The sequence below is a fragment of the Xyrauchen texanus genome, chromosome 11 (assembly GCF_025860055.1).
Source record: "Xyrauchen texanus isolate HMW12.3.18 chromosome 11, RBS_HiC_50CHRs, whole genome shotgun sequence".
NCBI classification, from domain to species: domain Eukaryota; kingdom Metazoa; phylum Chordata; class Actinopteri; order Cypriniformes; family Catostomidae; genus Xyrauchen; species Xyrauchen texanus.
Window position 1 is genome coordinate 47423971 of NC_068286.1, and position 16642 is coordinate 47440612.

General features: G+C 43.1%; 1 protein-coding gene across 1 annotated transcript; it reads left to right on the forward strand.

Annotated features, from left to right (window-relative positions):
• Positions 1-17: 17 nt before the first annotated feature.
• Positions 18-15073, forward strand: mtap (methylthioadenosine phosphorylase). The gene is made up of 8 exons (XM_052137334.1): positions 18-102; positions 3537-3623; positions 3806-3864; positions 3961-4128; positions 4490-4592; positions 6906-7145; positions 14287-14409; positions 14562-15073. The coding sequence occupies exons 1-8, from the start codon at positions 79-81 to the stop codon at positions 14598-14600; spliced, it is 843 nt and encodes a 280-aa protein (XP_051993294.1). The 5' UTR covers positions 18-78; the 3' UTR covers positions 14601-15073.
• The last annotated feature ends 1569 nt before the right edge of the window (positions 15074-16642 follow it).

Here is a 16642-nt window from a genome sequence, read left to right on the forward strand (position 1 = left end):
CTACTTTAGGACACGAGGCGCCATAAAAGAGAAAGAACTCTTAAATCTCACTAGGAAACAGCCACGGATGTCACGAAAATGTTGTCCAGCAGCCATGTAAAGGTAAATTGAATATGATTATCATACAACATGACACAGAACTGATATGTTGAAATAACTAAACTGAAATTATTTCTACATTTAGTAGTTGGGCCACTGCAAGTATGTATTATACTACTAAATATTAGTAGTATATGACGGGGCTAAAGGCTCCTTTGATTTGATTTTATCTAAAAAAAATACTAAATAGCATAAAAAAAAAACTACCACAGCACTTTCCCAAACGCCTGTTTGACACTTAACACTGGAGAGAAATCCAGATCCATGAGCAGTAGCGGTTTTTTCCACCACGTGGGACCCCGGAAGTACCAGCGCTTGAATAACGTCATTTTCCCTCCTGCTCTAATGTCCCGCCGAGCCTTGAATGTTTACTGTTACAATACTGTTACTAATGTTGCGATGCTTACTTAAAATACACCCTTATGCAACATGACGAACAATACACTGCCATATGAATATAAGCTCCAGGTGAAAGTAAAGAAGACAGAAATATATTACTATTGTTTACAACAAATCATCAAAGTAATAATAATATCAATGTATCATATTATAATGACAATCTGGACAACAATAAATAATTGTTGAGTTATAATATTAATATATACTGTAACAACGGAATTCCAAAATGTTACTGGATGGAGTAATTACACACACACACACACACAGTGTTTTGTAAAAAGATATGTGGGTACAGTAAATACAGCTTTTTGTATCACTGTATTGTGGAAAAACTGGGAAACATGCATTAATTATCTTTAACAAGATTTTTTATTTCATTAAACATTTTGAATGTACTTGGACACATCGGCTGATAGGAAGAAATTATAAAAAGATTTAAAATCAGTATAACCCCCCTGGGGGCCTTTTACCCCCAAGTGAGGGAGCCTTTTACCCCCAAGTGAAGGTGCCTTTAACCCCAAGTGAGGGAGCCTTTTACCCCCAAATGAGGGAGCCTTTTACCCCCAAGTGAAGGTGCCTTTAACCCCAAGTGAGGGAGCCTTTTACCCCAAGTGAATGTGACTTTAACCCCAAGTGAGGGAGCCTTTTACCCCAAGTGAAGGAGCCTTTTACCCCAAGTGAGGGAGCCTTTTACCCCCAAATGAGGGAGCCTTTTACCCCCAAATGAGGGAGCCTTTTACCCCAAGTGAGGGAGCCTTTTACCCCAAGTGAGGGAGCCTTTTACCCCAAGTGAAGGTGCCTTTTACCCCAAGTGAAGGTGCCTTTTACCCCAAGTGAAGGAGCCTTTTACCCCAAGTGAAGGTGCCTTTTACCCCAAATGAGGGAGCCTTTTACCCCCAAATGAGGGAGCCTTTTACCTCCAAATGAGGGAGCCTTTTACCCCAAGTGAGGGAGCCTTTTACCCCAAGTGAGGGAGCCTTTTACCCCAAGTGAAGGTGCCTTTTACCCCAAGTGAGTGAGCCTTTTACCCCAAGTGAGGGAGCCCTTTACCCCAAATGAGGGAGCCTTTTACCCCCAAATGAGGGAGCCTTTTACCCCAAGTGAAGGTGCCTTTAACCCCAAGTGAGGGAGCCTTTTACCCCAAGTGAAGGAGCCTTTTACCCCAAGTGAGGGAGCCTTTTACCCCCAAGTGAGGGAGCCTTTTACCCCCAAGTGAAGGAGCCTTTTACCCCCAAATGAGGGAGCCTTTTACCCCTAAATGAGGGAGCCTTTTACCCCAAGTGAAGGTGCCTTTTACCCCAAGTGAGTGAGCCTTTTACCCCAAGTGAGGGAGCTCTTTACCCCAAGTGAGGGATCCCTTTACCCCAAGTGAAGGAGCCTTTTACCCCAAGTGAGGGAGCCTTTTACCCCAAGTGAGTGAGCCTTTTACCCCAAGTGAGTGAGCCCTTTACCCCAAGTGAGGGAGCCCTTTACCCCCAAGTGAGGGAGCCCTTTACCCCAAGCAGCGAGGGAGCCCTTTACCCCCAAGTGAGGGAGCCTTTTACCCCCAAGTGAGTGAGCCTTTTACCCCAAGTGAGGGAGCCTTTTACCCCAAGTGAGGGAGCCTTTTACCCCCAAATGAGGGAGCCTTTTACCCCCAAGTGAAGGTGCCTTTAACCCCAAGTGAGGGAGCCTTTTACCCCAAGTGAAGGTGCCTTTAACCCCAAGTGAGGGAGCCTTTTACCCCAAGTGAAGGAGCCTTTTACCCCAAGTGAAGGAGCCTTTTACCCCAGGTGAAGGTGCCTTTTACCCCAAGTGAGGGAGCCTTTTACCCCCAAATGAGGGAGCCTTTTACCCCCAAATGAGGGAGCCTTTTACCCCAAGTGAGGGAGCCTTTTACCCCAAGTGAAGGTGCCTTTTACCCCAAGTGAGTGAGCCTTTTACCCCAAGTGAGGGAGCCTTTTACCCCCAAATGAGGGAGCCTTTTACCCCAAGTGAAGGTGCCTTTAACCCCAAGTGAGGGAGCCTTTTACCCCAAGTGAAGGAGCCTTTTACCCCCAAGTGAGGGAGCCTTTTACCCCAAGTGAAGGAGCCTTTTACCCCAAGTGAGGGAGCCCTTTACCCCAAGTGAAGGAGCCTTTTACCCCCAAATGAGGGAGCCTTTTACCCCCAAATGAGGGAGCCTTTTACCCCAAGTGAAGGAGCCTTTTACCCCCAAATGAGGGAGCCTTTTACCCCAAGTGAGGGAGCCTTTTACCCCAAGTGAAGGTGCCTTTTACCCCAAGTGAGTGAGCCTTTTACCCCAAGTGAGGGAGCCTTTTACCCCAAGTGAGGGAGCTCTTTACCCCAAGTGAGGGAGCCCTTTACTCCCAAGTGAGGGAGCCTTTTACTCCAAGTGAGGGAGCCCTTTACCCCAAGTGAGTGAGCCCTTTACCCCAAGTGAGGGAGCCCTTTACCCCCAAGTGAGGGAGCCCTTTACCCCCAAGTGAGGGAGCCCTTTACCCCCAAGTGAGTGAGCCTTTTACCCCAAGTGAGGGAGCCCTTTACCCCCCAAGTGAGGGAGCCCTTTACCCCCAAGTGAGGGAGCCTTTTACCCCCAAGTGAGTGAGCCTTTTACCCCAAGCAGCGAGGGAGCCTTTTACCCCAGGTGTCTGGAGAAAGGCCCACTCTTATAATTTTTTACATTGATGTTTTATGAATTTGATTCAAAACAACCTTTTTGTTTTTATTTCTTTTCACATGTTATGTTGCTCCTTCAATATTGAATAAAAATAATTGTATTTCTTGAATCTTTCTACATTTTGTGACCAGAAAAATGAGCACATGCACCATAAGCTGTGCCTATAGCCCCGTTGAACTCTTGAACGTCTGATTTGTCCATCCTGATCATCGCCGAGTGTGCAATGCATAGTCTGACATCATTCTGTCAAGTTATTTGATATTTTGCCCATCAACTACTTATTTTGAGGCATTAAATTATATTTGCATGTGTTGAAAATGTTTATTAAACCAAATGCATTCACACATCCCACTTCTGATAATATGTCAAAATCTTATAGATTGGAATTATTGGTGGTTCTGGCCTTGATGATCCAGATATCTTGGAGGGAAGGACAGAACGGTTTGTAGTCACACCGTTTGGAAAGGTGAGTGTCTCTGCATGGTGTGCTGTGCATTTTGCTAATTAATTTATGCATTTGCTTTCTTTGAAATAAAGTTGAAAGAATCATTAGTTTGGGTTAGCTTTTAAACTATGTGCTTACCGTAACGCACCACAACTACTGTACCAATACAAACACATCTGCCCGTCCTGTTCTTCTCTCTTCAGCCGTCCGATGCTCTAATCTTGGGCAAAATAAAAAGTGTTGAATGTGTTCTTCTTGCAAGGTAATTACAATGATGGGTATATAAAATATACTTTTATTATTATTATATAGTGTATTTAAAATGACTTCAAATGCCAACTGTTTTGCTTTCTAAAAGGCATGGGAGACAACACACCATCATGCCCACCAATGTCAATTACCAGGCCAATATTTGGGCATTGAAGGAAGAAGGCTGCACCCACCTGTTAGTCACCACAGCCTGTGGTTCGCTTAGAGAGGACATCCAACCTGGGGACATTGTTTTAATTGACCAGTTCATTGATCGGTTAGTTTCTCAATAATCATTTGTCATAACCCTTTCAAAGAATCTTACATTTATTTATTTATTTATTTATTTATTTATTTGAGGGGACAGGGCGAGTTTTCTTGTTGTTAATTACATTCGCTCTGATAAGTTGATCACCTGTAACCATGGTTACACCGATACGCCTCAAACCATCAGACGTAATAACCAAAACAGTGCTCATCCGCCAATTTATTGGCTAAGAGATAAAGAAATCATCCTAATTAGTTCGGTAAACACAGATGAGTTCTTTCTTTATGAACTTTGTTAATATTATTTTTCCTTTTCTCTTCGATTTTATTTCTTAACATGGTAAAATGTCCCACACCACCCTGAATTCAAGGACAACAAAACGTGTTTCAACGTTCTATGACGGGCAGCCCACCAGTCCCCCAGGTGTGTGTCACATCCCTATGGCTGAACCCTTCTGCGGCAGGACTAGAGAGGTCAGTGGCATTTCCCAGCTCTCTCTCTCCCGCACTACATCTTAAGCCTGTAGGAGTTACAGTTACATTGTTACAGGGTCTTTTAACTAAGTTAGGGATGTTCCCCTTACCTGAAACGCATGTACTAAAGTGGCTTATTGCTTTCATAAAAAGGCGAAAAAACCAGTAGAAGACACACAGACCATGTTTCCACCTGGTATTAAGATGCGTTTATGCTGATCCGATCACGTGGTCAGTGCTAAAGACGGGTCTCAACGGGGTCTTAAACGTTTAGTGATAGGATCACAAAAACCACATATGAACGCATCACCTGTCAATCAACGACTGTGCTAAAACAAGATTATAAAGTGGATAGACACTTAGGGTAAAAGGCTCCTTCAATTGGGGTAAAAGGCTCCCTCGCGTGGGGTAAAAGGCTCCTTCAATTGGGGTAAAAGTCTCTCTCAATTGGGGTATGTGGCAGGGCGGAGGGCGGGGCCGGGTCGTGATCCTACGTATTAGGCTAATTATGCCTCCGTGAGGGTTAAAGGCTGACTGCAGGGGACCGTGCGGGAGAGAGAGATCGATCGTTTACGGACATGTCCGTCATGTGTGTGTTTATGTCTTCTTTTAAGTTTATCATTAAAACTATTATTTATATTTAAAAGCCGGTTCTCGCCTCCTCCTTTCATTGATCCCGTTACACGGTAAAAGGCTCCCTCACTTGGGGTAAAAGGCTCCCTCACTTGGGGTAAAAGTTCTCCCTCACGTGGGGTAAAAGGCTCCTTCACTTGGGGTAAATGGTCTCCCTCACGTGGGGTAAAAGGCTCCCTCACGTGGGGTAAAAGGCTCCTTCACTTGGGGTAAATGGTCTCCCTCACGTGGGGTAAATGGTCTCCCTCACGTGGGGTAAAAGGCTCCCTCACGTGGGGTAAAAGGCTCCCTCACGTGGGGTAAAAGGCTCCTTCACTTGGGGTAAATGGTCTCCCTCACGTGGGGTAAAAGGCTCCCTCACGTGGGGTAAAAGGCTCCCTCACGTGGGGTAAAAGGCTCCTTCACTTGGGGTAAAAGGCTCTTTCACTTGGGGTAAAAGGCTCTTTCACTTGGGGTAAAAGGCTCTTTCACTTGGGGTAAAAGGCTCTTTCACTTGGGGTAAAAGGCTCTTTCACTTGGGGTAAAAGGCTCTTTCACTTGGGGTAAAAGGCTCCCTCACGTGGGGTAAAAGGCTCCTTCACTTGGCGTAAAAGGCTCCCTCACGTGGGGTAAAAGGCTCTTTCACTTGGGGTAAAACGCTCCCTCACTAAAATAATGGACAATCCTGCTTGAAATGTTGCGGTATTGCTTAGATTCAATTTCAGCTGTATCTGGGAGAAACAGTGTGCTGTTGTTTCATGCTTTAATCATAGTAATTGATGGATTTGGAGGGTCTCTGTCTACGAACACTAGTGGTCACGGGAGACACGTTTAAATGACCAGGTGTAAACGGTGATGTCACTCACCTGACCACATTCAATCGGCTCACCAGAGATGCATCTTGATACCAGGTGGAAACGGGGTCATTTGTATGCATTTATAACAATCTTTTCGCTTGAAAAGACAATTCTTTTGTTTGCAGTTGCCAAGCAACATTGACACTTGGTGCATTAATACAGAATGTTGGTCACAGGTGTGCGTTTACAGGTATTTCACAAAGGCTTTGAATGCTTATCCAATCCTAGATATAACCACCTGTTTTATAATATTATATATATTGGTGCACGATATATTACTGGCCAATAACTGGGAAAATCTAAATATTATTATCATGCTGATAGTGGACTTGCCAAATGTATTTTGACTGATAAATTGTTCCGTTTATTTGCTTGTGGCTGCTCTCCTCGTCAGGCAGTCGCAAGCATCGGTGCATGTGCGCACACGCAGCGTGTATGACCAGGATGTTATCATGTCACACCGCTCTGTGAGGATCATTTCAACATATATGCACTACGTTATGTTGTTTCTGGGCTCGTATTAATCGGGATCATATGCTGTAAGTATAAGCTGATTTTCAATTTCGGTTCAATGTATGTTACTTTTTTGCTTCTTCATGAAACATAAACAGAACATCATAATTGCATGTTGTATCTTACAGCAGATGATCCCAATTAAATCAGCCCAAACACAGCGTAACATGGTTAGACAAATTATCCTCACAGTGTGAGATGTTACCCGGTCAAAAGCGCTAGTTTGTCAATGTAACTTATGTGCCAAGTCGAGACTTGCAACGTCTCCAAAACTGGACTCGTGTCCAATTTTGTACAATTTTACCTACAGCTTACAGACCTCTTCTTGTAGGTGCTGCTGGAGGTTGCTCAGGCACATGGAGTGAAGTGCCACACTCGAGGGACGGTGGTGACTATAGAGGGTCCTCGTTTCTCCTCTCGGGCAGAGAGCCTCATGTTCAGACAGTGGGGTGCTGATGTCATTAACATGACCACAGTACCTGAGGTGGTTCTTGCCAAGGAAGCTGGCCTGTGCTATGCTAGTATTGCAATGGCAACTGATTATGACTGCTGGAAAGAGCACGAAGAGGCGGTGAGCAGATAAATGTGTGTTTATCTGTGCGTGCCTGTGCCTGTGTCTGTGCATGCGAGTGTGTGTCTTCTGTGTGCGTGTGACTGTCTGTGTGTGTCTTTGCATGCGCGTGTGTGTGTGTGTGTGTGTGTGTGTGTATGTATGCGTGCGATTGACTGTGTCTGTGCATGCGAGTGTGTATCTTCTGTGTGTGTGTGACTGTCTGTGTGTGTCTTTGCATGCGCGTGTGTGTGTGTGTGTGTGTGTGTGTGTGTGTGTGTGTGTATGCGTGCGATTGACTGTGTCTGTGCATGCGTGTGTGTGTCTGTGTGTTTATGCATGCGAGTGACTGTCTGTGCATGCGAGTGTGTGTGTGTGTGTGTCTTCTGTGTGCGTGCGACTGTCTGTGTGTATCTTTGCATGCGTGTGTGTGTGTGTGTGTGTGTGTGTGCGTGCGAGTGACTGTGTCTGTGCATGCGTGTGTGTGTCTGTGTGCATGTGCGTGCGAGCGACTGTGTGTGCACGTGTGACTGTCTGTGCATGCGTGTGTGCATACGAGTGTGTGTGTGTGTGTGTGTGTGTCTGTGTGTGTGTGTCTCTGTGCATGCGTGTCTTTGCGCGCGCGCGTGTGACTGTGCGTACGAGTGTGTGTTTGTGTGTGCGACTATGTTTACGATTGTGTGTCTTTGCATGCGTGTGTGCATATGAGTGTGTGTGTGTGTGCGTGCATTTGTGTGAGAGTGTCTGTGCTTGTGTGTGTGTGTGTGTGTGTGTGTGTGTGTGTGTGCGTGCGTGCGACTGTGTGTGTGTGTGTGTGTGTGTGTGTGAGTGGTTTTATAAGAAAGATCTGATCTATTTAGACTTTACATTATGCAATACATATTGTTTTTCGTTTACTAGTAATTTCACTAAGTCAGTTCAGTTCACAATACTGAAATGCAAATATAGTTTTTTAATGTATATCAAGTATAATGTATATAATAATGTGTTATACATATATTTATTTTTGTGGTGCTTTTAGACGTTAATTTATTTTGACAGTATGCCAAGATGGCACTGCCTGCTATCTGATCAATTAGGCCGATGGCTCCTCTTTGCTAAACAACATGTCCATGAACTTCACTTTTTTTCTACATTAGGATTTTTAGGTTAAATGTTATATACTGTATGTGTTTAAGTAAAAATGCATGTTTTTGGTGATGTTACTAGTCACCATTTACACCGTTTACATTTTCAACATATTAATCACCTTTGATTCAGTGCACATAAATAGTTACAAGTACAAATATTCTGTGTTATCTCTCAATGAATATGAGGTCTTTAAATGGTATGCATAATACTTATATACAAGAGTTAGTTCAGGATAATATTATATGGGAGTATATCATGTAACACTACTGTCACTGCTTGACATTTCATGTCAATTACACGGTTACATTTCCAGTGTATGAGCTCAGAACACAATACTGAGATCATAACAAGAATGATAAACCACAACAGCTTCAGGGTCATACAAGCCGAGGTCTTCCACTTATTTTCCTTATCACTCGAGCAAATCCTCGCTCATTTTATTCACCCATATATGATAAATTTGTCATTTTCATCTCCGCCTTTTGTCCTATATGTGTCAGTATGTCTTGTAATCATAAAGGTTCACTTTTAGTTTGGACAAATATTTAACGATATTCCTGTTTTAATCAAACTCTCATTGATGTGTACGGTTTCCGATAGCCGGATGACCGGTTAGTCTGTTAGTTCAGAGCAATGTTTGCTTCCATCCGAGTTCCTGTCTCTGACCTCTGGTTCGCTCTCGCCTCTTTACTGCATTCTTCCACCCCGTCCTGTTTTCTCATTCTTCCTCTGACTCATGCACACCCTCGTACTAATCACACTGCCAATGGATTAGTCAGACCTCCACAGCCTTGGGTTACATTTTTAATAATACATTTATAGATGTTCATTCTTTATTTCTGGTTGTCCCTCAGGAGATGACAGGACGTTAAATATCTTGCTGCTATATTTGCACATTCAGCTTTTTCGCCGAGAATAAAAGGGAGTTTTTCAGATGGGGTGCAATTATTAAATTGGGGAAATACTTTGATAATTTTGGGATAATAATGGTTTCTGGTGATTTCATATTTTGGGCATTCTGTGAGGAAGTGCAGCACTGTCTCCATCATTCCCACATTGCAGTATGAGCAGAGTCTCTCCTCACGGGATACCCACGTCTGTCTGCGCCGCCCCATCGGTGTACTCTCGATTTAGTGCCGAATAACATTCCAACTTGTGCTGATTTTTAATGGTGTTTGTCCAATTGGTGACGTATTTGTCTTTTTCTGTGTTTATAATTTGGTTGGTCCGAATGATTGTGAGTTTGTCCTGAGGTTGTCCGATCTCTGCAGGAGTGAGGTCAGAGGGGACTCCTCGCCCCGCTCAGCTCTTGGTGTTTTAGGGCTTTGTAATGGTATGTGTTGGGGTCATTTGTCTTTAGGTGTTTCCAGAATTTGATGGCTCTCTTTTGGGTGTTTAAAAGGAGAGGGTATTGGCCTAATTCTGTCCTGCATCCGTTGTTTGGTGTTTTTCTTTGAACTTTGAGTATTCTTTTGCAAAATTCTGAATGTAGTTTTTCAATGGGATGTTTTTCCCAATTTACAAAGTCAAATTTTGTAGGTGGACGCCACACTTCACTGCCATATAATGCAATTGGTTCAATTATTGATTTGAAAAGTCTGTGCCAAATTTGAATTGGAATATAAATTTGAATTGATCTTTTAATGGCATAGAAAGTTCATTCACAGCCAAAGTAAAGTTACCCGCTGCAGTGAGTGTCAGGCCGAGGTAAGTGTATGTTTGTGTGGTTTCAATGGTTCTGTGTGAGAGTGTGAATGTGTGTGTTAGTCCCTGAGATCTGGAACATTTACGGAAAATAGTGACTTTCGTTTTTTGGTGGTTGACGGTCAGGGCCCAGGACTGACCGTAACCCGCCAGCAGATTCGGGCTGTCCTGAAGCCCCTCTTTAGTGGGCGACAGGAGAACCAGGTCATCTGCGTAGAGGAGACACTTTATTTCTGTGTCATGTAGAGTGAGACCTTGAATGGGAGAATGTTCTAGTATATTAGCCAATTGGTTGATGTAAATGTTGAAGAGGGCGGGGCTTAAACTGCAGCCCTGTCTCACTCCTCGCCGCTGAAGGAAAAAATCTGTTCTTTTCTTTCCAATTTTAACAGCACATTGACTGGCTGTGTACATCGGTAGTTATTAGGGTCTAATTTATCTCCACTCTTATAAATGGGGCTGATGAGTCCCTGATTCCAGATCTCAGGGAAATGACCCGCACACAGAACATCATTGAACAGTTTTAGAATCGCCAGTTTGAAGTTTTGGTCAGAGTGTTTCAGCATCTCATTCAGGATGCCGTCCACCATAGGCGGAAATCGTGGGGGGGGTCAGGACGTCCCCCCCAAAATATCATTAAAATATGTTTATTGAGAATTGTTATGTTTATTGTCCCCCCCAACATTTTGATGAAATTTTCGCCCCTGCCGTCCACACCGCAAGCTTTTTGGGGCTCGAGTATTTGCAGTTTTTGTTCCAATTCTTTAATTGTGATGGGGAAATCTAAGGGGCTTTGATTTGTTTTAATTGATCTTTCCAATTGGTCTAATTTTGTAATGATTTCATTTTTATTTGAATTTTGATTTTCAGTTGTGCTGTAAAGTTCTTGGAAATGTTTTTTCCACAGCCCTCCATCTTGGATTGCCAGATCTTCTTGATTTGATTTGTATAATAATTTCCATTTATCCCAGAATTTGTTTGTTTTGATTGATTTTTCAATTTCTTCAAGCTGGCTCTGCAAAAATGTAGTTTTTTTCCATCTGAGTGTGGCTTTATATTGTCGTAGTGCCTCACAGTATTGATGAGGAAGGTCCTGATTATCTGGTTGACGGTGTTTTTAGTTCGATACCTTTCTGAGTGTTTTTCTCAGAGCCTTACAGTCTGAATCAAACCATTTTTCAGTGTCCAATTTCTTTTTTGTAGTTTTGAATTGATTTTTAGAGTATTGCTGTGTTTGGAATGAATGTAAGAGACATTGTATTTCTGTACATTCAATGGCATTGCTGTAATCAGTGACGCTGTTTTCTGTCCATTTGAATGATATTATTGGGCTCATTTGATACGGTGTGCTGGTTGTGTTGGTTGTTGTTTCAGACTGTTTGATATAGAGGGTGATTTGTCTGTGGTCTGAGAAAGGCATTAAGGGTTTGACTGTGTGGAGCTGAGGGGGGCGGGGGCGGTCGGAATATCGCGCACCCGGTCCCCAATCGGCCTGATGAGGCGCGCGAGGGATAAAGGCGGCCGGTGATGATGGTTCGAGAGAGAGAGAATTACGGGCATGTCCGTCATCTGTGTGTTTGTGTATGCTTTTGGTTTAAGTTCTCATTAAATATCATTTATATGGACAAGCCGGTTCTCGCCTCCTCCTTGCCCATCCTTTAACTGTTTTACAAACTTTTGTCTTTCTATGAACAAAACAACACTTCTCTGCAACATAAATCTCTTATCAGTATTACTATTGTTTGTCTATGCCAACACTAGATTGACACGTTGTTCTCTCCCCATCTGGAGGTTCTGTGCCCGTTTTATGCCGCTCTCCCCATGCTCACTGAAATATAGAGACAGGTGTTAAACATAATGTAGCTCAGGTGTAAGCGCCCTTACCGCTTTCTCCCTCGGACGGGCACTTGACCACGCCCCCGCTGCCACAGACTGTGAATGCTCTCAAAGAAGAAAGGTCCAGATCTGTGATTGCGTAATCTACTGTGCTGCTACCAAGAGCTGAGCTGTAGGTGTACCGCCTGAACGAGTCCCCTCGTAGTCTTCCATTGACGATGTACAGACCCAGACTCTTCCGTGAGAGTTTACTGTTTGATCACAGTTGTGTCTGGGGGGGTAAGAAGGAAATTGTATGTTATTACCAGTAATGAATCGGGCACCATGTGATTCTATGGAATCTAATTCTACACCAGTTTTAGAATTTAAATCGCCCAGAAACAGCGCATTTCCCTGGGCCTGGAAATGGCTTTTGAAAAGTTTTGAAAAGTTTCTTCTTGGAAATAGGGCGACTCAAGAGGGGGAATATATATGGCACACAGGAAGACAGGCTGAGATGTTGATATGATGCCTTTTTTCATTTTCAGCCACAGGTGACATTGTTCTCTTTTGACTAATTCTTTGGCCAGTTGAGATTTTATCCAGATGATGGTCCTTCCTGAGTCTCTCCCCTGTGTGACTGATGTGCGTTTGACTGATGGTAGTATTATATATATCTTGAGGGGCAACCAGTGGACTCATCTCCTCTACACCAGCTGTGAGATGATGACATCTAAGTCTTCAATTCCTCTCATAAAGTCAGCGTTTCTGCTCTTTAGGCTAAAAACTGAAGAGTTCAGACCTTGAATGTTCTACATGGAAATTTCATCACAAAATATAAAGAATATCTATAGGGTTTGTTTGCTATTTTGAGACAAGAGAAAGATAAACACACAAAATACCAAACAGTACAAAAACAGCAGTGATGCAATCAATGTGAGTAATGATGAACATTTACACTCTCTCTCTCACACTCACTCACTCACTCTCTCTCACTCACACTCTCGCTCATTCACACTCACACTCTCTCTCTCACACACACTCACTCTCTCTCTCTCTCTCTCTCACACACTCACTCTCTCACACTCTCACACACTCTCTCTCTCTCTCTCTCACACACTCACTTTCATACACCCACTCTCTCACTCTCTCTCACTCACTCACTCTCTCTCTCTCTCACACACACACTCACTCTCACACTCTCTCTCACTCAAATTTAAATGACTGTATACAGTGTACAATGTTGCCAAAGCATTGAGTAATAAACACATTACAAACATAAAAACAACAACATGTATATACAATAAATGAATAATAATAATGATAATAATAAAAAAAATACAAATGACAACGTAAAAAAACAGAGCAATGAGGGAGGAGAAAAAGGTCAATTAAAATATGAGTTTGAATAGAGGTGTAATATGATGAGGGGTCAGTCTCTCGCCCTCATGTGATGACAGGACGACACATACTGCGCTGCAGCTGAACACACTCGACTTTCTCTCCCATTAGATACAAGAGTTTGTCTAAGTCATTTATGTCCTGGAATTCAGGAAGAATATGAGCTATCTGTGTAAAGTGAGTGTTTCTAATGGTCTCATATTTACTGCAGTGAGTGAGGAAGTGAAGTTCATCCTCCACAACTCCTTCAGTGCAGTGTGAACACGGTCTGTCCTCTCTGGGTCTCTGGTTCTGTCTGTGTCGACCCGTCTCTACAGACTCCTTCAGTGCAGTGTGAACACGGTCTGTCCTCTCTGGGTCTCTGGTTCTGTCTGTGTCGACCCGTCTCTACAGACTCCTTCAGTGCAGTGTGAACACGGTCTGTCCTCTCTGGGTCTCTGGTTCTGTCTGTGTCGACCCGTCTCTACAGACTCCTTCAGTGCAGTGTGAACACAGTCGGTCCTCTCTGGGTCTCCGGTTCTGTCTGTGTCGACCCGTCTCTACAGACTCCTTCAGTGCAGTGTGAACACGGTCTGTCCTCTCTGGGTCTCCGGTTCTGACCGTGTCGACCCGTCTCTACAGACAGACTGTGCTCACTCAGACAGTAGCTTTCTTTGTCCATAATCTTTAATATGGATCAAATATGGTGCCAATTTATAATCAATCTTAATTCTGTGGAAGTAGTTTAATTTATGTACTTGTGTAACTCTGTGCTGCCAATCCTGAATGTATTCTTCCTGCGTTATTCTGTCTGTCTGTTTCAGTTTGGCCAATCTGAACTGGATGGATGAATAGTGCATAGGGTCACTCTCTGTGTGTCCTGTCCTGTGTGTAAAGGCATAGTGATATAATTGGTTCTTTTGTCATTAATCTTCACACAGCATTTATTGTCAGTGTACGTGTCTTTTATGACATCGTATGTCTTTCCTCCTGGATGAGTTTCAGGAAGAGTCCGTCATGCCAACCACAAAGGCCAAATATTTTGCCTTGCTTTGTTTGCTGAACATATTCTCTCACACTCTCTCTCACTCTCTCTCTCTCTCACGCTCTCTCATATATATTTATTTTGTAGGTGTGTGTGGACAATGTTCTGAAAACAATGAAAGAGAACGCCAATAAGGCGAGCAGCATCCTGCTCTCAGCGATTCCACAGATCTTCCAGATGGACTGGGAGAACACAATAAATGCACAAAAGGTGAGTGTGCCGTTACATCAAACCTGTTTGTCTTCCATTTAAAGCTGTTGCAATAAAGTTAATGATTGATGTAAATTTGATTTAATATTTTGTGTATCTGACAGCCACCAAACCTTGTTTGAAGATTTACATTTTCATTTGTTTTTTTCCAGTTGATGTCTCAGTCTTCAGTAATGTTGCCAAAACATTAAAGCACATCGCCATCAAGATGTGACCTCCATGACCACGAGCATGTATTCATAAAGCCACAGCCTGTAAATGTCTTGAAGGCTTTGGGGTCGGTTTCCAACAACACTGACATGGCAACACAGTTACGAAAATTATTTCTTTCCCCCTAAAATGGAGTGACTCTTGGGTTTGTATTAACAATTAACACCAAATAGACATATGCACGGGGAGTACTGTATATTTTGGGTTTGGTTGACAGATTAAATGTTCCTACACTTTATTTGTTCAGGTTGCTCAATGTGCATCATGATGTGCACGAGTTATGTGAAATTTGACTAATATAGACTCTGATGTAACTGTTGTTCATGTGATTAGATCAATGATTCATGTTGCATGCCACTGTCCTCTTAAAGTGTAGATAATAAAGCATTTTACACAATCTCTATTAGTGTGTACTTCACCCAACACAACCACTAAAGCAGGGGTGCACACACTTTTTTGCATGATGATCTACTTTTAAACGGCCAACTCAATAAGATCTACCAAAAAAAACAAATAAAATCACTTTCATTTTTTTTTTTAAATGCTTGTTGGGACTACTGCATGTATCCCTACATGGAATGAATCTTCTAATTAATAAAAAAAAAAAAAGATATATATTTAATAATGTTCAATGTTGATATCATTCAGTTTTAACACTAAACTCAAAACACCTACAGCACAATAGATTACATTTACCTTATTCTGATGACTTGCACTGAATGGAATCAGACAGTTTTGCATAATCCGGGCAGTAGCTGCTGGTAGCTAGTCTCAAACACAGCTAGTTTCGCAATTTCGCGCTCTGTTCTCAGAAGCCCTTGGAAGGCGCGAACCTAGTTGTCATGGCAACTGAATAAACACTAATCTCGCCTAGTCAAAATGTACTCGTTGTAGAACGAGTTAGGATGGGCAAGGAGGAAACGAAGACGTAGAGTTTTTTTCCTAAGCAGACTTTTAATGGCCACAGCAGTGTTCACAACTTTTATATTTTTACAGCATTCAACAAATATGCAGGACCTCTGTACACGCCAACACTACGTTCACACCAGAGGCGGCGAGAGGGTCAAATCGACCGGAAGTCATTAATTTTCAATGACAGCCAGCGTCTCTCGGCGGCGAGTCTTGGGCGGTGTGGGCGTCAGACGAAAGTTCAAGTGCAGTCAACATTATGGTAATGAGCTGTGACGCGGTTCGGCGGCAACCTATTGGAATATAGAAGTGCTCCGCTCTAGCGAAGTCTAGAGAACACAACCGTGTAAACTTTGGTTCCCACCAAACATTCGTTCCGAAGATAAAATGGAGGAGAAACTGATTATTGCCGTGGCGGGTTTCCCAGTAATGATCTGTCCCTGTTTGCTTACAGGGATATAAAACAACCAAGACCACAGTTATTATTACAAATGTGTTTTATTTTGATAACAAACAACTATAATTGTAATTATTTTCCGCCATCGATCGATTTTAAAGAGATCATGAGGATATACGCTACTGATAGGTCGGCAAAAAGTAAATGGTCGACATGTCTGGATGTTTAAATTGCGGCCCCTTTAAATATAGTTCACAAAACAAAGCATTCTGAACAAACGTTGCCGCCTATTTCAACTACGTCAGAGCGTCCACGAGCGTCGAAGGCAGGGCAGCCAGAGCGAATTTTGACGCTCTCGCCGCTTCTGGTGTGAACGTACAGTGACGCGGCTGCTCTTTTTCTCCCCCGTCTGGAGGGTCTGTGGCCGTTTTTATGCCGCTCTCCCCGTGCTCACTGAAATTAGACACCGGTGTTAGACATAATTTGGCTCAGTGCAAGCGCCCTTACCGCTTTCTCCCCCGGACGGGCGCTTGACCACGCCCCCGCTGCCACACTCGTCAAGTGCAAGTCAGACAGAAACTAAAAGAAGGAAATACATTATATATATTTTTTATAAAAATTTCGTGCGATCTACCAGCATTGCCTTTGCGATCGACGTATTGGGCACCACTGCTAGCCATATCTGTCTTTAACACTTTGTTGAAAGCTAAAAATAAA

Bases quoted from the DNA above. Each gene is read 5' to 3' on its own strand.
- mtap (XM_052137334.1), top strand. From the start codon at position 79: ATGTTGTCCAGCAGCCATGTAAAG. The intron at 103-3,536 runs GTAAATTGAATA...AAAATCTTATAG, and splicing joins TGTCCAGCAGCCATGTAAAG to ATTGGAATTATTGGTGGTTC. The intron at 7,146-14,286 runs GTGAGCAGATAA...TTTATTTTGTAG, and splicing joins GGAAAGAGCACGAAGAGGCG to GTGTGTGTGGACAATGTTCT.